Below are 23090 nucleotides of genomic sequence, written 5' to 3' on the forward strand. Positions count from 1 at the left end.
TTTGAACATGTGAACTTTTTGTAGTCTTCTACTCTTGGTTTTTTCTTCATCTTCATTGTTTGTTTTTTTTTCCCTGTTAGTGATTATAAAACATCATTAATTCGTGCATATTTCTAAAGTGTTAAAATAGTCTTACTGAAACTGTCGAGCCCCATTGCAAGATCTGAAGAGTTTAACAAAATGGAATTGCTGGTTGAATTCTCATCTGACTGCAGTGAGGAAGATTCATACCACCTTACTCTAGGCTCTTAATAACTTGGTTAGATTTTCATACATATGTATATAAGCCTATTTGTTTGTATAAACATGTATATGTTGTGGGTTAATCCTCGTGGGCAGTTAAGCACCATGCAACTGCTCGCTTACTTCACCCTATCCTATAAAAGCAGGAAAAGTTGGGGGTCAAGTTAAAACATTATTTAGTAAGTGAAGGATAAGGGGAAAAAGAGAGAAAGGAAACAGAACAAAACAAAAATGATGTCTCGTGTAGGCAGACCAATGCCCAGCCCGTTCCTGGGCAGCCTGTTCCAATCCTTGATCACCCTTTCAGCGAAGAATTTTTTCCTAATATCCAGTCTAAACCTCTCCTGACGCAGCCTGAGGCTCTTTCCTCTCATCCTATCGCTAGTTACCTGGGAGAAGAGACCAACACCCACCTCACTACAATCTCCTTTCAGGTAGTTGTAGAGAGCAATAGGGTTCCCCCTCAGCCTCTTCTCCAAGCTAAACCACCCCAGTTCCCTCAGCCACTCCTCATCAGACTTGTTCTCTAGACCCTTCACCAGCTTCATTGCTTGTCTTTGGACATGCTCCAGCAACTTCATGTCCTTCTTGTAGTGAGGGGCCCAAAACTGAACACAGTAGTCCAGGTGCGGCCTCACCAGTGCCGAGTACATGAGCATGATCACCTCCCTACTCCTGCTGGCCACACTATTCCTGATACAAGCCAGAATGCCCTTGACCTTCTTGGCCACCTGGGCACACTGCTGCCTCATGTTCAGCCGGCTGTTGAGCAACACACCAAGGTCCTTTTCTGCTGGGCAGCTTTGCAGCCACTCTTCCCCAAGCCTGTAGCATTGCATGGGGTATTTGTGACAGCTGTGCGGGACCTGGCACTTAGCCTCGTTGAACTTCATAGAATTGGCCTTGACCCATCGATCCAGGCTGTCCAGATCCCTCTGTAGAGCCTTCCTACCCTCGAGCATATCAACACTCCCACACAACTTGATGTCGTCTGCAAACTTACTGAGGGTGCACTCCATCCCCTTAGCCAGATCATTGATAAAGATACTGAACAGAAATGGTTCCAATACTGAGCCCTGGGGAACATCACTCGTGATCAGCCACCAGCTGGATTTAATTCCATTCACCACAACTTTTGAGGCCTGGCCATCCAGCCAGTTTTTTACTCCGCAAAGAGTACACCCATGCAAGCCACGAACAACCAGTTTCTCCAGGAGAATACTGTGGGAAACAGTGTTAAAGACTTTACCAAAGTCAAGGTAGATGACATCTACAGCCTTTTCCTCATCCACTGAGTGGGTCACCTTGTCACAGAAGGAGATCAGGTTGGTCAAGCAAGATCTGCCTTTCATAAACCCATGCTGACTGGGCCTGATCACCTGATGGTGCTGTATGTGCTGCGTGATGGCACTCAAGATGATCTGCTCCATAACATTCCCCGACACCAAGATCAGGCTGACAGGCCTGTAGTTCACTGGATCCTCCTTCCGGCCCTTCTTGTAGGTGGGTATCACCCAGACTAGATATAAGGAAGAATTTCTTTACAATGAGGGTGGTGAAACACTGGAACAGGTTGCCCAGAGAAGTTGTGGCTGCCCCTTCCCTGGCAGTGTTCAAGGCAAGGTTGGATGGGGCTCTGAGCAACCTGATCTAGTTGAAAATGTCGCTGCTCATTGCAGGGGGCTTGGAACTAGATGGCCTTTAAAGGTCCCTTCCAACCCATAACATTCTATGATACTATGATTCTCTATACTTGGTCTCTCAGGCAAATTTATTTACCTTTATTTTATTCCATAGATTTAAGCAATATCTGCTTATCATTACAGACAGAAAGACACTGTAATCTGTGCTCCAGTTTGTAAAACTACAACTGCAGAAAAATTTATTTCTTTAATTTGTCTGTCTTTCTATTTAATTTATTCATTTAGCCAATATTGATTGTTTCCTATTAGAGCAATGTAGTACGCTCAGCAATAGGAAAATGAGTCTGGGGAATCATTGACATGGTATTCAAGTGTAACTAAGAAGATATTTATGTTCAGAAGTTAAGCTGATTGCCATAACCCATGCTCTAAAAATCAGATGAAATCTTAGGCTTATTGAAGTTAACAGTTTTGTCTGTTACTTCAGTCAAACCACAACTTCAGTTTTTAACGTTTTGCTTGTTACAGGCACCACTCCTTTATTCATTGATGGCAATCTGCTGAAAGAATCTTTTATTATTTATGTCTGGTCTGGGATTGCCATTAAGATGGTAGCTTTTGTAATTCAGAAATCCATGATATAAATGTATGAAGTTTATTCTGTATTTTGAAAAGGCTGATAAACTAAGCTTATAATTCCTCTTTTGTCTATTCCACCCTTTCCCACTATGTTCATTAGGATTAATTTGTCTGATCAGAAGTAAATTTAAATATAATGAAGAGGGTGGTAAACAAAAGAAACTGATGGTTTTTGGTTCACTCTAACACTTTCTTGTTAAAATCACTGACTTTTTAGATAAGTTGCTTTGTTTCTGCTTCTCCCAATTGCAGCTTGTTAGCTGACAACAAAACTGTTATCATGACTAACTCACTGACAGCGTAAAATTTTATGCTATTATTTAGAGGGAAAGAAATGCACCAAAAACCAGAAGTATGAATTATGAAATAATAAAAAAAATCATTAGATGGGCCTGAAAATATTTTTACGTGGTGAAGATTGTGTAGTAGCATTCTCAGAATAAAACAAAACTGTCAAAAAATGTATTGTTCATAGAAATTCAGGAACTTGTAGTAGTATTTTGCAAACATTTATATAAAGAATCCAGAAAAAAATATTATGTCTTAAAAGTAGTAATTTGATAAAAATTTCCTTACTTTAGCAATTGGTCTAAAAATTGTAGATAGAAAATTCAGAACCAAGCGATACAGTTACATTAACTTATATTTGAGTCATTCTGATTTCAAATGAAAAGTACAACTAGTATTTATTACCTTGTTTCTCAAAATGTGTAGTTGTAGGTGTATTTGAATTACCAAATGCATATACATTTACCCAGTTTTATTTTCCCCATGAATAAGAAGCAAAACAATTTCTCCAGTAAAAGCAACTCACACAGTTCATGTTTATGTAATACTCCTTACTTCTAAAGAGACTCTGGGGTGACTCATTCCTGAATACTGTGTTGAGGAAGCACAGTAATTTAGTTGATATATATTAAAAAAATACGGTTTTAAAACTTAAAAAAATCACAACATAATCCACTCAAATAAAAAGATGCTGGGGAAGAAATTAATTATTTTACAAGTTACTTATTATTTATTGATTTTTTTTTCTCTAATGTGGAAAGTTACTGACACTGTAATGTGCAGTTTTGAAGTGGTAAGGTTCTACCGGCTAAGTTCACTCTCCTGTGCTACTAATCAACTTCTTTTCCTTCTTCCATCTACCTCCTTTTCTGCATTCTACAAACAGATTTTGGACTTTTCTTTAAATATGAAATATCTTTAATTATTTAGTTTTCTTCAGATAGCACAAATTCTCTCTGTTGCCTCTGAGATCCCAGATTGCACTAGCCATTTCTGTTGCTAACATTTCTCCTTTGGTAATTCTTTCTAAGATTATCACATTTCACAGCTTCGTATTACTGAGCACAAGTAACTTGCTTAGCACCATCTAGAACGTGTAGGAAATTGTACTCTCAGTTCAAGATATTTATTATCTCAGAACTTCTGGAAGTATTGTATTTCGATGTATTCACCATTCCTCTGATGTGCTCTGACGTAAAATGCCAGTGGCTTACAATTGAGCAATTTTAATAGCTGCTTTGTTTTTCTTCATACAAATGATATGTTGCTTTTGATAGCTGACTTTTCCAGTCCCACACCTGTTGCCCTTGGTACTTAGTTATCTTGTCTTCTAGATTGGCTCTGGATTTTCCTACTCCTATTGATGTTACACTTCTGGATTTCTCTCTCTTCCTTTAGTCGATCTGCAACTGCTGAGACAGGACTTAAAAAATAATTATTCAGTACTCCAAAATATAATAATTTGTGATAGGGATTTCTTACTCTTCAGTCGTGGGTTCGTCTTGGATTATTTTTTACATGGTTTCTTGCCACAGTTTGCTGCTTTCTTACTAATTCTCAGTCAAACTTCGAAAGCTGCTTTCTTGGGTTCCGTCACTGTAAAGGACTATTGGTTGTTAAGCAGTGACTGTCAGGGCTTGCCAGGCCTTTAGCATACATGGTATTTGCAGATCATAACCTAAAACATGTTAGGTAGTAATCACTTGGCTGCTAGCAATTGTTAAAATGAGCCAAAACCAGCTCAGGGCAAGGCAAGTCCAGACATATCTCAGATCTCTAGATCTTGCTCTGTCAGGTGCATAAATGGCATAAAGCCTATGGCATTTTACTGTGACAGAAAACCTATTTATTGCGTTGCAAGGGCTTAGAGATGCTGCAAATTAGATAATCCAGAAAAGGCTTAATCATTGTGGTGACTGCTCATAAGAATGTAATGCTCAGATATAGGTAAGCAGAAACTGTGTCAATATTATGTGAATATTTAGTAATATACATATAAAACAAACTAGGCTTTGTTTGTTCCAATGTTAGCAAAGCAATGTACTGAATTAATCCATCCTTCTGGCCAGGTAAACCTAACAGTTGCTGTATCAAACAAAATAGTCTTTTGAAGTCTCATCAGTAATACTTTACATGATTTCCAAGAAGCATATTTCAAAAGTGTTTAATCTCTCAGAGCATCTAAAATAAGAATCCTAAATAAAAGAGAAAAAAGAGTTGTCAGGACTAAGTAAAGGTTGTGTGTGAAACTGGAAGGTATATACCAGTGCAGGCGGATGTAGCACGCACAAACTAAATTCTGCAAAGAATTATAGAGAACAAATTTATACTGAATACTTTAATTAAGTTTTGTCGGTACTTTTGCTTTTGTCCACTTTTGTCATTTCTATAGAAATGAATTTTTAAAGCAAAGCAGATAGATCTAAAGACCTGACATCTTTATACATTTAAGAGATATATTTTCAGACTGCTTCTAATTGATCCCAATTTAGGGATCTATTACTATAACTGGGAAAGAAGTTCTATAAATTTAGAAGCATTGCTTTTCTAATGATGAAATTAAGTTGATATAGTCTTAAAAAAACATACATGAGTAGGCAAAAAGAGTCCATAGTTGTAGGCACATTCACCAAATCCATTCTAATGCCTTAATGAATGTGTGGTGTATTAGGAAGCACCCACTAGACTGCATAGCTTAATCAGAGTTAGATTTTTAAAAATGTACTTAAGTTTACATTAAAATGGATTGAAGATTAAATTTATCCTTTTGCTAAATGGTACTAAGCCTCGTTCAATTCAAGGACTGCTTTTTTGTGAGTGAAAAAAATGTCAAATGGCCATTTCTACTAACTGGAATACAAGAAGTAGTGGCATTAAGGTAGCAGACTTTTTTTGCAAGGTAGACACCTTTTTATAAAGGTATCAATCTAAAAATAAAGGGAGATTGTTAATGGGTATGTTTATTCAAGCAAAATTCCATGTCATAAAAATGAAGTTTTCTACAGATTTTACTATTTTATGACGGATAAGGCTTTTTGATTCGGGGCATGATTTAGCAGGTGTGGTGGTGTTGGGGTGATGGTTGGACTTCATGATCTCAGAGGTCTTTTCCACCCTTAATGATTCTATGATTCCATGACAACCCCTCATCTCAGGAGAAAGGAATGAAGATGAATATTGTATAGTGAATGATAAAATTGAAAATGCCGATTCAAAATTTTTCTACTAAATTTCTGAAGACAGGAAAATATTTGAGATTAAAGCTTAATATAACCTGAGATTGTACTCTGAGCATATTATTTTGGGGAGGAAGAAACGTGTGTGCACACTGAGAACAGTAAAATATTTTCTTCCTATGCTTGCAAAGAGCTAGTGCTGCTTCTTAAGCACTAGCCTGTGAATTCTCACAGCACAGGATTAGAATATACAACCTGAATCACTTAGGTATTGCGTATTTCTGAATGCATTAGAAAGCTTTGTCTCCTTAGCAGAACCCTAGGGAAGTTACAGCTCGGAGTACCATTGGCAGCCAGCTCCTTGTTGTTTTATGCTCTGGTGTTTTCATTTTTTTGTTGTCACTTCAGCTTTGCAATTGCACTGCGTAAGGAATGATGGGTATGCCATTATGTTCAAGACTGAGTTAATGAATTTGTGAGTGTTGTGAAACCTGTTGTTTCACTTGTGGCAAGACGGAAGTTCATACTGATTGCCTGTTGAACTGAGTCAGTTAAGATAAATTTTATTAGATATTATTTTTATTTATTAGTAAGATAATGGAAGGACTTTGAAAGTGCATTATTTTTAAAATAGCAACATTTAATTTTAATTACACTTTTTCTGTTGTTGAAAGAAGTATTGTACTGTTTAATTTAGAAAACAGAAGCATTGAGAAAGGGTGTCTCTTTTTCCTGCTGTGGCTTTGCAACCTATGAAAAGCAGCAAAGACAAGAAGCAACCATAAATACTTATAAGAACATTCGTAAATTGCATTTGACTGGCAGTCATGAGTTTCTGAGGCCCTCACATCTGTCAAATCTCAGTATCAGAGATGTAAACAGACCATGCACACTAGGTCTGAGGGGAAGAACAACTGTCACAGAAGTTTGATTGGCAAGCCAAGTTAGCTAATTACAGGATATAGCTGCATATAACTGGAATGACTCAAGATATATGCTAGGTCAGAAGAAATAAATAGCTTTTATGGCCTCAGAGATTCATAACAGAATTTAGTACACAGATGAGTACAGTTAGTCTAACAGTTGTTAAGACATACTTGTGGGTTTTAATCCCTGGCTATATAATGACTGTTACCTCAGCCTTTTAATATTTCTGGAACATCTGTTTTCCACATAACTTTCCCTTTAGGACTTGGGACTCTTTAAGGGAAGCAGATAAAATGTTTTATTTGTGTTATTTTTACTGGAGGAATCATAGCTACCATTACTGGAGCTCTAAGAGCATTTTCAGTCCATTCTGAATTTCAGTGTAGCATAAAGGTGAATATGAGTTAAGAGTCTTACCATGTTGTACTTAGAGAGCAACATGTTCCAGAAAACACAGAAAAATGTTCTAATTGCACTCTTTCTTTCACAAGCTCACTCATGCATATACACAACTTGATTTGAACGTGTTAAATCTGATGACCTTTATCTATCAAAAAGACAATTAGGAGGGAGCTTCTGAGTCATAGGAATCCTGGAAGGAAAAAGGGATTATTGAAAAACTACATTTCTGAAATGGTTTCAGATGATGTCCTAAGGGGGGATACTAATAGAAGTAGAATAAGATCTTTTGGGGGCTCATAGCAAAATGTTTTTCTAACTCTTGACAAAATTAAGCCATGTTTTGTGACTCTAATCCAGAGTTATTGCATCTGGAAAAGTGATGTTCTTCGGTGCGTAAGGTAATAAACTGAGGTTCCAGATTGCCAGTCCTGCCCTGGGCTGAAGTGAATCATATCCTGGGCTTCCATAAAAAGGAGCATGGCCAACAGGTCGAAGGAGGTGGCTCTCGCCCTCTACTTCGCTCTCACGACATCCCACCTATACTGATGTATCCAGTTCTGGGGCTCCCAGCACAAGAAAAACATGGATCTATTAAAGCAGGTCCAGAGGAAGGCTACAAAAATAATCAGAGGGCTGGAACACCTCTCAGACGAAGAAAGGCTGAGAGAGTTGGGGCTGTTCAGTCTGGAGAAGAGAAGGCTCCACGGAGACCTTATTGTGGCCTTTCAATACTTAAAGGAGGCTTGGAGTAAAGATGGAGAGACACTTTTTACCAAGGTCTTTAGTGACAAGACAAGGGGCGACAGTTTTAAACCAAAGAGGGTATATTTAGATTGGACAGAAGGAAGAAATATTTTATGATGAGGGTGATGAGACATTGGAATATGTTGCCCAGCAAAGTTGTGGATGCCTTGTACCTGGTAGTGTTCAAAGTCAAACTGGACAGGGCTGTGAGCAACCTGATCTGGTGAAATATATTCATGCCTGGGGCAGAGGGGTTAGAAAAGGGCACAAATTGAAGCATAGGAAGTTCCGTCTGAACATGAGGAAGAACTTCTTTGCTTTGAGGGTGACAGAGCACTGGAACAGGCTGCCCAGAGGGGTTGTGGATTCTTTTGCTCAGGAGATATTCAAAACCTGCCTGGGAAAGGTCCTGTGCAGCCTTCTTCGGCAGGGGGGTTGGACTAGACGACCCAACCCCTAACATTCCCTAACATTGGTCCCTTCCAACCCCTAACATTCTGTGATTCTGTGATTAGATGACATTTAAAGATCCCTTTCAACCCAACCCATGCTAGTCTAGTCTAGTCCGAGAAGTGGGTTTTGCTCTTCAGTCTGTAGTTATACACAGCATGATACTGGAGGAATGTACAATAAGAGTAAATGAATGTTTTAAGTAGCCTTAATTGTGAGCTTTCCTAACATTGGAGTGTTTGCGTGCTCAACTCTCTGCTAATACAATTTTTCTGCAAATAATTATTTCCATGTTGAAGTGTTATAGACGTATGTGGCACTGGCAAAGGCAATAAGTCACCCTAGTGTTAATGTAAGAAGAAAAACACATTTAAATCATAAAGTAGATAGATAATAGATTATCAATTATATTTCTTTGGTGATTTACACTCTTTTCTTACCAGTGCAAAATATATTGCACAAAGAAATGTCAAATGTTAATATGAGATCATTTTAAAATTCAAGTATTTGACTGCTGCCAGAATTGGAATTAAATCTTTTCCTCAGATTTCCTCTACACTGAGTTTCTTTTCAGGCTCTCACTGGAATTTTTTCTGCTGTGAAACAGTATATCACTCTTTAAAGCTCAATACCAAGCAAGTCTTAGGGCATAACACTCATAAAAAAAGCTTTCTTTTGCGAAGTGTGACATGAGGATTTGTGGGTGATACTTGATGGTGATGACTGAATAATGAATTGCTGTATTAAATCAGGTATACATGTTGCATATATCAAAAGAACAGTGAGGAATATAATTCATATTTATAGGAAAACTATAAAACATATTCCAAGTGGCATATAAATCATGCTATCATAGTCAGATGGATCACCTGACTTATAGTTACTCCAATAGTTTGAGTCATCTATAGGATTTATACCAGAAGTCACATGCAGAGAGTATTGTCACATTTTACACATTGTTTTTTTTAAAAAAAACTATGCTCTGCTCATGTGCAAGTGCTTTCATCCCGACTGGGTGACCTTCAAATTTATCATAATCTGCTTTAGACAGATGTTTTAATCTTACTTTAGCAGATACCGGAACAAACTCCAAAAGTTTCTGTATGTGTTTTGTTTACCTTATTTACAATCGAGAAAATCATATACATTTCTGAATAAACACTAACTTGAATGAGTCAGGTGAAGTCTGATTTTTTAGATTATTTTGGAGTATTTCTGGTACCTTCACATCTCTTCCAGCTTTGTAATGTTACAGGCACTGAATTCTGGATTCACTGAATAAATTAGATAAAAGAAGGTGGCTTTCTCAGAATAAATTTTTATTTGTTCCATGGTATGACTGTAATCAACAATGACTAAAAAACCCTTGACAGTAGCTGTACTGCAGTGAAGCAGTTAGGTACAAACTTCACTATAAGTAAGCACTTAAGCACACCTAAGTTATATGTTTAGTTTAATCTTGCTGAAATGGCTTGTTTAAGTAATCTAATTGAGAACAATATATACAGTATATACTTCTAGGATTAACATGTCCGTATTGTAATGACTAGCTACTTTGTTCAAGAATATGTTCTCCATCTCTCTTACTGTATTTTTAGAGCTTGGACTTAATGGCACATGTTAATATAAAGCACACTGGTATTGCTGCTCTTATTTGAACTTTCCTGTCTTCTGACTGAAGTATTTTATAACTGTAAATGGAATTCTCAGAGAAAGCAGGACATTCATCTTCTCAAGAACTGTTTCTTAAATGGCAGTTACTTATTATCTTATCTATGTGAAGTTGTTTGAATGGTTCTAGATAACATTTTTATAAAACTGTCTTTCTATTTTGCTTCCTGTGGAACAACTTATCATTTAAATATTAAGGAAATATATCTTAAATAGGGAAATGTGGTTTTAAATTATCTTTCTATCTTAAATATTATTAAAGAAAACTCCCTCTGAATTTTCATCACACTATTTTGCATGGATTATATGCTCAATTGAATAATTTTTTCAATTTTTGAAAATGTAAGACCCAACACTAAGTATGGTGAATCATTAATGCATTTTTTTGTGCAAATCTATTTGAAGGAACTTTTTCCTTAGTAGTCTTCTGTCACTGTTTTAGATCTTTCTGATACTCTTCGACTTTATAGTATTCCATTAATTCTTTTGATTTTTTTTGGTCAGGTTTGGGGGGTTTTGTGTAGTTTAACATTTATTAAAAAATCCAATGGATTGTGAAAAACTTGTTTCATAAAATTTTAGTGAATTAATGGCTTTGTTATACCTTACTAGAATACTCACTGTAGTGTTTAAATGTGAAAACACATTTAAGCACCTATTGTGATTAGTTGTGTGCTGATCTATTGTTGAAGTCACTGTACAATTTAATAGATGCAAGTAATGAACAAACTGGAATGTTGCTAGTCAAACAAATATAAGCTATTGTAGTAATGTGTATGCTTGTCCTCAGTTTGAAATGTTTGTTTTGCTATGTAGTGCTCACAGAAAACACAAAAAACTCAATTTTTTTGTTGTGCAGTGTTTACATCCATTCTGAGTAGATGACACATAGAACAGTATATGAATGTTATCAGAAAAAAAGTTGTCTCGAGTTCTTATGCTGCTGTTAATTATATAAGTATAGTTGCATATTAATTAAAAAAAAGTGTTTTCAAGTTTTGGAAATTGCACTACAAACACAGTCATTCAACAGATATGCTTTTCTAACAAATATAGTTTATTTTCAAGCATCATAGACAAATTTCCTAAATAATTTTACTATTTCTTACTTGGAAGTAATTGCATTGTTTCTTGTATATTGGGATAGGAAAAAGATATTTGAAAAATCATGTGTTAATTTTAATCTTCAGAATCTTAGCAGAAAAGTGACCACCTATTGAATTTGGTCAATTAAATTATTAGTATTATTGTGTGCCACTTTTGGCTTCAATGATGCTGCATTCAGAGCAAGATTGTTTTATTTGAGACTTAACATATGAAATTAGAACTGAGTATAAACGAAGTTTATGAAAACATTTGGTGTACTCATGAAATTATGTCAGTGTCACTTAGTGACATAATTACGAAGTATATCCATCTTATTTATTAAATAAATCAATTCCACATATCTTGGTTGAAAAAGTGTTATCCTATTATAAAACTGTTACTTCTCAGATCTTAGACACTAGGTCTGAGCCTAGAAATTTCTTCAAAAATAAACACATAATTTATATAATATCCTAATGTAGAGCTTTGGCATGTACTGCTAGAACACAATATTCTGTCTTCATGCCCTGCACTCAATGTTTCTTTGCTTTCCTCTCTAAATTTCTGAGGTAAATGGCTATTCATTCCATTCCAGATTTTCATCATTCCTATGTTTTGTCTCTAGAGCTGAGTTTTTTCATTTCTTTATCAAGATCTGGATTGTCCCAATGCATGATTTATTTCATTGATCACTCTGTGACTGGAGTTTGGCATTCCAGTGTTTACTTATTATGGAATGCATTACAGAATTTATATTAATGTTACTTCCTGTGTTGACAGCTGACTAAGCAATAAGAAGTACTTCTGTTCTCTTCCAGCTTATGAGTTACAGAACTGCCCTGATCCTCCTCCTTTTTTGAATGGATACATAGTCAACTCAGATTACAGTGTGGGTCAGTCAGTATCATTTGAATGCTACCCTGGATATGTTTTGAGGGGTCAGCCTGTTCTCACATGCCAACATGGAATCAACAGAAATTGGAACTATCATTTCCCCAGATGCGAAGGTAACTTTCTGGTAGTACCTTTGCTTCAGAACTCACAATGATTTCGGATTTTTGTTTACTTGTTTGTGTGTGTGTATGTAATGCAGCTTTTGCTGAAGAACGGCATCTTTATCCTAATATGTAGTGTAAGCAGCTAGGTCAGAATAATATGTGCTTTTATAAATCATAAACATTTTATGAATCATGTTCCTCAGCAGTGATTTATTGTTCGTATGATTATCCGTCAGTTGTATTGATTACAATAACTCATAATACTGACAAATTATCTTAAATTCCATGCAATATTTTTTCCTTCTTTTTTCTGTAAAATGTAATATATAAAATTTTCCACTGTAAAGCTTTTACTTGGACTTTCATCTAAAAAGTACAAGTGCAGAAACAAAATTTGACATTCCTTTAGACCTTTAGAGGCTTTGACAAAGTCTCATATAGGATATTACACTAAAACTAGGTACTCATTGTATAGAACTAAGTGAAGTCAGAGATAATCAATCATCTAAGAATATATAAAATAGATAGAAATAAATTATTTCAATCATAACAAGAGGCTAACGGTGCTATAGGTATTCACTGTGGAATGTATGTGCAATATATTTGACACAGATCTTGAAAGATGGGACAGATGCTTCTCTACACAAAGCACCCAATAGTTCTTAGGTTACTTGAACCTGAAAAGCCTCAATTCACAGAATCACAGAATGGTGGGATTGGAAGGGACCTCTATGGTCATCTAGTCCAACCCCCCTGCCGAAGCAGGGTCACCTACAGCAGGCTGCACAGGACCATGTCCAGGTGGGTCTTGAATATCTCCAGAGAAGGAGAATCCACAACCTCCCTGGGCAGCCTGTTCCAGTGCTCCGTCACTCTCAGAGGGAAGTTGTTCCTCTTCATGTTCAGGTGGAACTTCCTGTGCCTCAGTTTGTGCCCATTGCCCCTTGTCCTGTCGCTGGGCACCACTGAAAAGAGCTTGGCCCCATCCTCCTGACACCCACCCTTCAGATATTTATAAGCATATATTACAGAATCACAGAATCACAGAATAGTAGGGGTTGGAAGGGACCTCTGTGGGTCATCTAGTCCAACCCCCCCACCGAAGCAGGGTCACCTACAGTAGGCTGCACAGGACCTTGTGGAGGCGGGTCTTGAATATCTCCAGAGAAGGAGAATCCACAACCTCCCTGGGCAGCCTGTTCCAGTGCTCCGTCACCCTCACAGGGAAGAAGTTCCTCCTCATGTTCAGACGGAACTTCCTGTGCCTCAGTTTGTGCCCATTGCCCCTTGTCGTGTCACTGGGCACCACTGAAAAGAGCTTGGCCCCATCCTCCTGACACCCACCCTTCAGATATTTGTAGGCATTTATAAGGTCCCCTCGCAGCCTTCTCTTCTTCAGGCTGAACAAGCCCAGTTCCCTCAACCTCTCCTCGTAGTGGAGATGCTCCAGTCCCCTCACCATCCTTGTAGCCCTCCGCTGGACTCTCTCCAGTAGCTCTTCATCCTTCTTGAACTGGGGAGCCCAGAACTGGACACAGTACTCCAGATGAGGCCTCACCAGGGCAGTGTAGAAGGGAAGGAGAACCTCCCTTGTCCTGCTGGCCACACTCTTCTTGATGCACCCCAGGATCCCATTGGCTTTCTTGGCAGCCAGGGCACACTGCTGGCTCATAGTTAACCTGTCGTCCACCAGGACACCCAGGTCCCTCTCCGCAGAGCTGCTCTCCAGCAGGTCCACCCCAAGCCTGTACTGGTGCATGAGGTTGTTCCTGCCCAGGTGCAGGACCCTGCACTTGCCCTTGTTAAGGGCAATTAATTAATTAATTAATTACATCCCCTCTCAGCCTTCCCTTCTTCAGGCTAAACAAGCCCAGCTCCCTCATCCTCTCCTCGTAGGGGAGATGCTCCAGTGCCCTCATCATCCTTGTAGCCCTCCGCTGGACTCTCTCCAGTATCTCTTCATCTTTCTTGAAGTGGGGAGCCCAGAACTGGACAGAGTACTCCAGATAAGACCTAAGTAGGGCAGTGTAGAGGGGAAGGAGAACCTCGCTCGACCTACTGGCCACACTCTTCTTGATGCACCCGAGGATGCCATTGGCCTTCTTGGCAGCCAGGGCACACTGCTGGCTCATGGTTAACCTGTCGTCCACCAGGACACCCAGGTCCCTCTCCGCAGAGCTGCACTCCAGCAGGTCCACCCCAAGCCTATACTGATGCATGGGGTTGTTCCTCCCCAGGTGCGGGACCCTGCATTTGGCTTTGTTGAACCTCATCAGGTTCCTCTCTGCCCAGCTTTCCAGCCTATCCAGGTCACGCTGAATGGCAGCACAGCCTTCTGGTGAACCTACCACACCTCCCAGTTTGGTGTCATCAGCAAACTTGCTGAGGGTACCTTCTAACTCTTCATCCAGGTCATTGATGAAGAAGTTAAACAAGGCTGGGCCCATTACTGACCCCTGAGGGACACCACTAGTTACGAGCCTCCAGCTAGACTCAGCGCCGCTGATGACAACCCTCTGAGTTCTGCCATTCAGACAGTTCTCAATCCACTTCACCGACCACTCCTCTAGGCCATACTTCCTGAGCTTCCCTAGGAGGATATCATGGGAGACTGTGTCGAAAGCCTTGCTGAAGTCGAGGTAGACAACATCCACGGCTCTCCCTTCATCTACCCAGCCAGTCATGTCATCGTAGAAAGCTACCAGATTGGTCAGGCATGATTTCCCCTTGGTGAATCCATGCTGACTACTCCTGATAACCTTCTTTTCCTCCACTTGCTTGATGATGGCCTCCAGGATAAGCTGCTCCATCACCTTTCCCGGAATGGAGGTGAGGCTGAGCATCCTGTAGTTCCCTGGGTCCTCCTTCTTGCCCTTTTTGAAGATTGGAGTGACACTGGCCTTTCTCCAGTCCTCGGGCACCTCTCCTGTCCTCCAGGACCTCTCAAAGATGATGGCGAGTGGCTCAGCAATGACATCCGCCAGCTCCCTCAACACTCGTGGGTGCATTCCATCTGGGCCGATGGATTTGTGGATGTCCAGATTGCTTAAGCGATCCCTCACACAGTCCTCCTCAACCAAGGGAAATTTATCCTTCCTGTAGGCTTCTTCTCTTACCTCCGGGGCCTGGGATTACTGAGGGCCTTCCTTGGCACTGAAGACTGAAGCAAAGAAGGTGTTCAGTAGCTCTGCCTTCTCCGCATCCTCCGTCACCAGGACACCCGCCTCATTCAGCAGCAGCCCCACATTGTCCCTAGCCTTCCTTTTGCTGCTGATGTAGTTGAAGAAGCCCTTCTTGTTGTTTTTGACATCCCTTGCCATCTTCAATTGCAGGTGGACCTTGTCCTTCCTTGTCGCATCCCTGCACGCTCTGATCACATTCCTGTACTCTTCCCAAGTGGCCTGTCCCTCTTTCCACATTCCACGGACATTTCTCTTCTGCCTGATCTCTGCTAGAAGCTCCTTGTTCAATCATGCGGGTCTCCTGCCTCCTTTGCTCAATTTCTTTCTCAGGGGGATGCACTCCTCCTGAGCATGGAGGAGGTGACGTTTAAACAGTGATCGGCTCTCTTGGACCCCCCTGCCTTTGAGAGTCCTGGCCCACAGGATTCCTCCCAGTAGCTCCTTGAATAGGCCAAAATTAGCCCTCCTGAGGTCCAAGGTTTTGATCCTGCTTTTCGCCCTGCTTCCTCCATGCAGGATCCTGATCTCGACCATTTCATGGTCACTGCAGCCGAGTCTACCTCCGACCTTCACATCCTCCACCACTCCCTCCTTGTTTGTTAACACAAGGTCCAGCAGAGCACCTTTCCTTGTTCGTTCCTCCACCACTTGCATCAGAAAGTTATCATCGATGCTCTGTAGGAACCTCCTGGATTGCGCCTGCCTAGCTGTGCGGTCTTCCCAGCTGATGTCAGGGTGGTTGAAGTCCCCTATGAGAACCAGGGCCTGTGAAAATTCGAGGAAGATCTAACTGAGCAACAGGTATAAGCCATGGAAATACTGTGAAAGAAGGGTCAGTCATTCGGCTTCAGGACAAGACTGCGAGAGGCTACAAATAAATGTTCCAGTGGAAAAGGTTAACATAGTATTTTCTACTTTGTATTCTTCTGTGCGCTCTTATTAGACATCGACAGTTGAATACTGTAAGAAGCAAAAATTACACTGGATAGGCTAAAGGTTTGCTGAAGCACTACAATTGCTTGCTTCTCAAATGAGGATTTTAGTACTGTGAATAATAATTTCAAATTATTTTCTTATTATTTCTGAAACAGGTTTTCTCCTAACAGCTTCACTATATTGCTCTGTAGCATGAACATCTGCTTTGTACATGTACTTGGGAAGGGAGGCTTGTATTATTTCATTATGTTGTCATTTAAATCCAATGGTACAAGAATCCATAAAATTTGAGTTCTAGTTCCATAATAGTTAATGCAAATTACCATAAATTGCTCAGAAATCTCGTAAATATGTAGAAGAGTTTGAAGTATTGCATATTTCTTGGAATGCAAAGGATTTACAAGGATGAAATAAAGTTTAAAATTACTTTTCTGGATGAAGGTTTTCACAGATACAAAACTTTGTCCATATGAGACTTGTTAAAGCATAGAAACAATTACAAAACTCCAATTCTGTGTATTTTTTTAAAAATACTTGTAGTATTATTAGTGGTATTATTAAACTGATAATTATTAACTTTTTTCATTTTAATTGAAACTACACTTTATCACATTATTGCATAGACATTAAAGAAGTCTGACAGGTTCCAGGGGTAAGACAGAAATGTGCCCTACTGGCCAAAGGGAGAAAAAAATGTGCGGACAGAACATTTGGCATTGGGAATGGGAAAGGCCATGCCCCCTGACTTCAGCAGTTCAGATAGGAAGTAGTACATATTTGAACAAATGATAGTATTGAGTTTTGGGTTATTTTCAAATTAAGGAACAGAGTTTTGTTGACAGGCACTTACACTGTTTTTCATTTATGATTGTATGGAAGTAAAAGTACTAAAATAAAGTTTCCAGTATTGCAAGGCATTAGAAAATTTCTACCGTATGAGAGAATGTGTAACTTCTGTGCTATCAGTGGGTACATTTCCTGGTAAATGGCTGTCAAGACATGGCTGCTGTTCCCAAGTCTTCCATTTTTTTTTTTTTTTAATCTGCACGTCAGAACATCTAGAAGAAAATTCACATGTTATTCTAAAAATATGTATTTCATTTTAAGTAAGAAGGAATAATTGCAAAAAATTTTAAGCTTATTTTGGACTGAATTTCTCTTTTAGGGAGAAGAATAGGTAAAAAGATGAAATAGCAACATAATTAATGTAATTATTAAATAATTGTAATATTTTAGCAAACTATAATTGGAATTGTGTTGTGAAACATCTTCTGAGCCTTATGCAGCTCCATTGGTTCACACTGCAACAGGCAAAATAGGCATCTCTTATAAAACCATGCTTCCCAAAGGAAAGAGAAAGGAGAGGCATGAGAAAATGTAGTTCTTCGTGAGAGTAAGGCAAATGCTTTCCTTAGAGGCATACAGTGTGATAATGCATCACATCTTTGTCAAAGTGATTGGTTACAATTCATAACGATTTATTTTCTTTTTTATTAAAAAAAAATTCTGACTCTTAACACTAACATATTTAGATTCAAGATATGAACTGTCTCCCATATCTTTTCACTAAGATTCTGTAACATTCCTTTTAAGTTACATGTGTAATCTTGCTCTGATAGATTCTACTAAGGCCACCTGTCTCTGTTGACTATTATAGCTAACTTCTGTACTTATTTTAGAGAATTCATTCAATCTAAAACATGGGGCTTAAGTAGTCCAGTTATGTGATTTTTTTTTTCCAAGGCTGCTGTCTTTAAGTGTCTCTTGAATTAGATGGTAAATAAATGCAAGGATTAGGGATTTCAGTTTCGCACTTAAGTCGAATTGTAGAATCACAGAATCATTTAGGTTGGAAAAGAGCTTTAAGATCATCAAGTCCAACTGTAAACCTAGCACTGCCAAGTCCACCATTAAACCACGTCCCTAAGTGCCACATCATCAACACATCTTTTAAATACCTCCAGGGATGGTGGCACAACCACTTCCTTGGGCAGCCTGTTCAAGTTTTACAGTTCCTATTCTAGGTACGTAAGACCTTACACTGAATGTGATCTGTAGCTTCGTGTGACTTTATAATTAAAAATTATAACACTTAAAAAATATTTTTCCATATATTACGTTAATTACTAAGTAATTAATTTTGAATTCTAAAAAAAAATCAAATATGAGGAAGGACTATAAAAAGAAAGTATTTTTATTCAAAGGAGATTGGGTTATGGATTCAACTTTATCAGTGTTTTGAGAGAAAGTACAAGGTTATTCATGATGCAACTGCTATAAACAAATATGAAATATATTTCCTCGCATTTAAGTGTTACAATATCATTTAAAGAGTGATATAAAAGTGCAAAGGATGCTGATAGAATATTATTAACATATATTTCATATACAATACAGTGCCAGGTAGAGTTACAAGGAGAATATCAAGCATAGGAACTATCTTGTCTGGAAAGAAAGATGACACTTTCAAAAATGTAGGGGGGCAAAAAGTCTAAAGAGCATATGGAAGATATGGAATAATTACTTGATAGAATAACTTCTGTACAGTCTTTATATAACAGATATCATTTAGTAGAGTAATTTTCGTAATATTACTGTATTTAGTCCTTCTAAATCTTGCCACCTGATGATACAGGTTTTTAAAACTCATTATGGTATCTTCTGCCAGTCAGCTACAATGTGCCTTACTATCTTACATAAGAATAGAGACAGAAAATCCTTTAAAGGAGATAAAAAGACAATATGAGTTTTTTTCGCTCTTCCCATTAAGGTTGACCTACACTCTGTGCTCCTAGAATAAAGCCGTTTAAGATACCAAATCCATATTCTCCTATATACTTTTAGTTTAATAAATAAAATTAATTTTAACAAACATTATTGTCTGAGATCCAATTTGAAATGTTTATCAGTGAACACATTGTTCCTAGAAAATTCTAGATTCTTAGATATCTAGACAAGTTGTAACATCTGTTCTTCTTGAAAAATGTTTTCGCACTCACTATATTTTGTATTGGTTCATTGAATGTTGTTATAGTGTTAGTATTAAAGAAATTTTGTTACTATTTTTTATTATTAAACTGTTGGCATTTGGGGTAATCCTACCAATATCTAAAAAATATATATGTGGAGCATTTAACTTAAAGTGTTGGTCTTTTGCAGCATGTATTTTTGGGATCCTTTTTGTAATAGTAAATCAGAAATGAGAATAGTAATAAACAGAGAGGAAGGATAAGAAAGATAGCCATTACGTCATTCACCTTTGAGAAATAATCTTCTAACTTCTCTTAATAAGAAATGGAATTAATATCACCAATCATTCTATTTCATTATCCTGGCCAGTAATAAAGCTCTCTGTTTTTTTATGTCATGAAACTAAAGGCTTTCCTTTGTGTTTAATAAGCTGCTTCACCTTTTCCTAATCAAATAAATGCTGTGTCAGATTTCTCTGGTTTTGGAACATCCAGAGAACTTAATTTCTTTTACTGAATCAAAACGAGAGAAGAGGCTACCCAGAGCATCTTTGCTAGCTGGTATTACAGTGCTTCAGCATCAACACTTCAGTAGGACCCTTCCAAAGCCTGTCAAAATCTATATTCAGGTGCTGCCAAGCAGAATCTTCAAAACTAAGTGTTTTTAGGATCCTTTAGAAACCTAGGCCCTCAGTTTCAAAGTTCAATACTTTTTTTATATATAGATCATACACCTCTTCCCTTCTTCCGAAGAGCTACTGGACAGAGTCCAGTGGAGGGCTACAAGGATGATGAGGGGACTGGAACATCTCCCCTACGAGGAGAGGCTGAGGGAGCTGGGCTTGTTCAGCCTGAAGAAGAGAAGGCTGAGAGGGGACCTAATAAATGCTTATAAATATCTCAAGGGTGGGTGCCAGGAGGATGGGGCCAAGCTCTTTTCAGTGGTGCCCAGTGACAGGACAAGGGGCAATGGGCACAAACTGAGGCAGAGGAAGTTCCGTCTGAACATGAGGAAGAACTTCTTTCCTCTGAGGGTGACGGAGCACTGGAACAGGCTGCCCAGGGAGGTTGTGGAGTTTCCTTCTCTGGAGATATCCAAGACCCGCCTGGACAAGGTCCTGTGCAGCCTGCTGTAGGTGACCCTTCTTCGGCAGGAGGGTTGGACTAGATGACCCACAGAGGTCCCTTCCAACCCCTACTATTCTGTGATTCTGTGATTCCTTTTTTCCATTCTTCCTTATCCTAGGTGAAGTTTTTTGAGTCAGATGCCTTAGCCTGATTTTGATTTCTTCCACAGCAGTTTCGTGGTGATGTATCTGCAGTGAACTATTGTCTCTATTTTCTCACTAGTTAAGCTTTGACTGAAAGTTGTCAGGTAAAGAAAGACTATTTAAAAATCCTTATTAATGATTTATTCATTTATTTTAATAATTTTAAAATATTAATTACAAAGGAATAGCAGAGTTGTGATAGAATGTAGACCTATATATTATACAACTAAGAGATTATTTAAATTGCTAAACTAACTGAATGTTAACTTTTTACAGCAGTTTGTATATGATACATCTTAAAGGCGTAACACAAAATGACACTTCCAATTATTTTAAATGTATATAGAATGACATCTTTATAGATAGGATAACTAGGAGCATGAGACCGAGTAAATGTTGCAAAAAGGAATTTTAAATATATCTGATGTTTTTACCATATGACACATTATGATACATGTTTCTAAAATGACATCAGTTTATCAACTTGATTTTTTTTTTGAGGAATTGGGTTATTTTGCATAGTTTTATGAAAATTTCGGAAAAATATTATTCTATACCTCTCTCACTTTCAATGACATGTTGTTTCTGATTATAAACAGTATTTAGCTAAGCTGTGGACAAGATCTGAATGTATCTCTCCTGATGAAAATGTGATTAAAGATAAATGGATTCAAGTAAGAAAATGGTACACTGTGTAACACTAGTTTCAGTTAACAATCAGAGGTCATAAAAAAACGGGAAACACAAAGAAGTATTCTATATGTAGGACTTTTTAAAAATATCAGGTAAATTTGTTGGATTACCTCCCATGACAGTTAAATCATATAGAAAAAATAAAATCACTTTGTATCCAGATGTCTTTTTTAACCTTAAAAGAAATTAAATGCCTGATTAAATGAAAGTGAAAGCACTTTACATGTAATAACATTACTGTGTTTCCTCTAGTTTGATAGTGATTAAAACCACCTATTTGGCATTGGGAGAATATGTTTTTTTTTGACCTAACAGAAAATGAAGACATCTTTGAAATTGTAAAAGAATTTCAGAATAGATATTATTCCTGAGCAGTGGTATAGATGCAGCACCAAAGAACATAGTAGCATTGTATCTTTTTTATTGCTTTTTCCATTTTACTTCCTAGAGAAACATGTTTCCTAACAGAATATTGAAGCAGATGAGATCTACATGAGGAGTTGTTTAGATTTTTATAGTATAAATTAGCATTTTCTATGTTTTCTTAAATGAAGTGAGAGTAAAGAAATATTTGTTCTGTTTGAATTGACATGCAGGAAGAGCAAATAATACTTAGTTTATAGTGACATGAAGATAAAGTCATTCTTTCTCTTCTCTGTCACCCTGTCCAGAGAGTTTTAATTCAGTAGTTTTCCATCCATTTTCTCACTCAAAGAAGTCATTCCTCTAATCTCTGTTACTGACATGTCTGTAATTCAGAATGTGCATTTGTCCTGGTTCCTTTGAATGTGAATCCAATCTTGAAAGCCTACCCACAGGCGTCTAGGCTCCACAGCTCCACACAGCTGAGGCCTGAATGCATGCATCTCCATTGTGTGTGCAGTTGTGTGCATTAATAGCTATAATTTCTGACTCAAGAGCAGGTTGCTTAGTGTTTTGGCCGAGCGCGCAGGGTTTTCTTGGTCTCTCAGGTAGCACACTACATGCTTTGTAGAAGATTCACTTCTGTATGTTAAAACTCAGTCTGGAACTGCTGAAAGAATTATTATGACATAAAAATGTTTTTGCAATAAGGAAAATAAATGGTTATAAGGTCTCTGATCGTTGGAATTTGGTGGTGTGTCTGGAAATCAATAGAAGAATTAAATCACTTTCCTGGATGTGACCAGTGTTCTTAGAAGTTCAGACCAAAATCTTTCTACAGAAGGTTGCACATACTTCAGAAGGCTGAGAGAAATAAGATCCAGTGGTGGCTCTCAAAAGAAAGTTAATACTGCTTCAGAGGAAAAGGTTGGGCTCTCTGTGCAGTTGTCGCATGGAAATCTGAAAATGAATATGTTACCCATAAATGATTCATAAAAAAATGTTTGTGGATCATTGTGTGTAAGATGTGGAAAATAGGTCTGTGACTTCAGAATATTAAAAACACCTGGTATTTCTCAGTTTGTTCCCTTCAAGTAATGAAGTCATTGTGATAGTGTCTCTGCTGTTATTGTCTTCAGGTGTTCTTCCTTTTCCACTTTGCTAAAATATATTGGTAAGAATTTGTTGCATCCAAGTTATGAAATAGGTTGCCTGAATCCTCACCAGTCTGTTACGCTCAAAATACTGGTATGGGTAAAAGGAGCATGCCACAGATGAAAGCCAAGACTTTAATGTTAGTCCAAAGAAAATCTTAACAGTCTAATCAAAGAATTATTATTTATCCAATTACAGTGGTACTAATATTTAAAATTAAGTAGTGCTAGAGTGATATAAAGACAAACATCTAA

At 38.0% G+C, this 23090-nt stretch overlaps 1 protein-coding gene across 1 annotated transcript in view; it reads left to right on the forward strand.

The window, feature by feature from the left end:
• Positions 1 to 23090, forward strand: part of CSMD1 (CUB and Sushi multiple domains 1) — a 1295699-nt gene that overhangs the window by 1115847 nt on the left and 156762 nt on the right. The window contains exon 42 of the mRNA XM_075445037.1: positions 12088 to 12276. Within this exon, the coding sequence (XP_075301152.1) occupies positions 12088 to 12276 (189 nt within the window). The remainder of the gene's footprint in view (positions 1 to 12087; positions 12277 to 23090) is intronic.

Source organism: Opisthocomus hoazin, chromosome 2, assembly GCF_030867145.1.
Source record: "Opisthocomus hoazin isolate bOpiHoa1 chromosome 2, bOpiHoa1.hap1, whole genome shotgun sequence".
Classification (NCBI taxonomy): Eukaryota; Metazoa; Chordata; class Aves; order Opisthocomiformes; family Opisthocomidae; genus Opisthocomus; species Opisthocomus hoazin.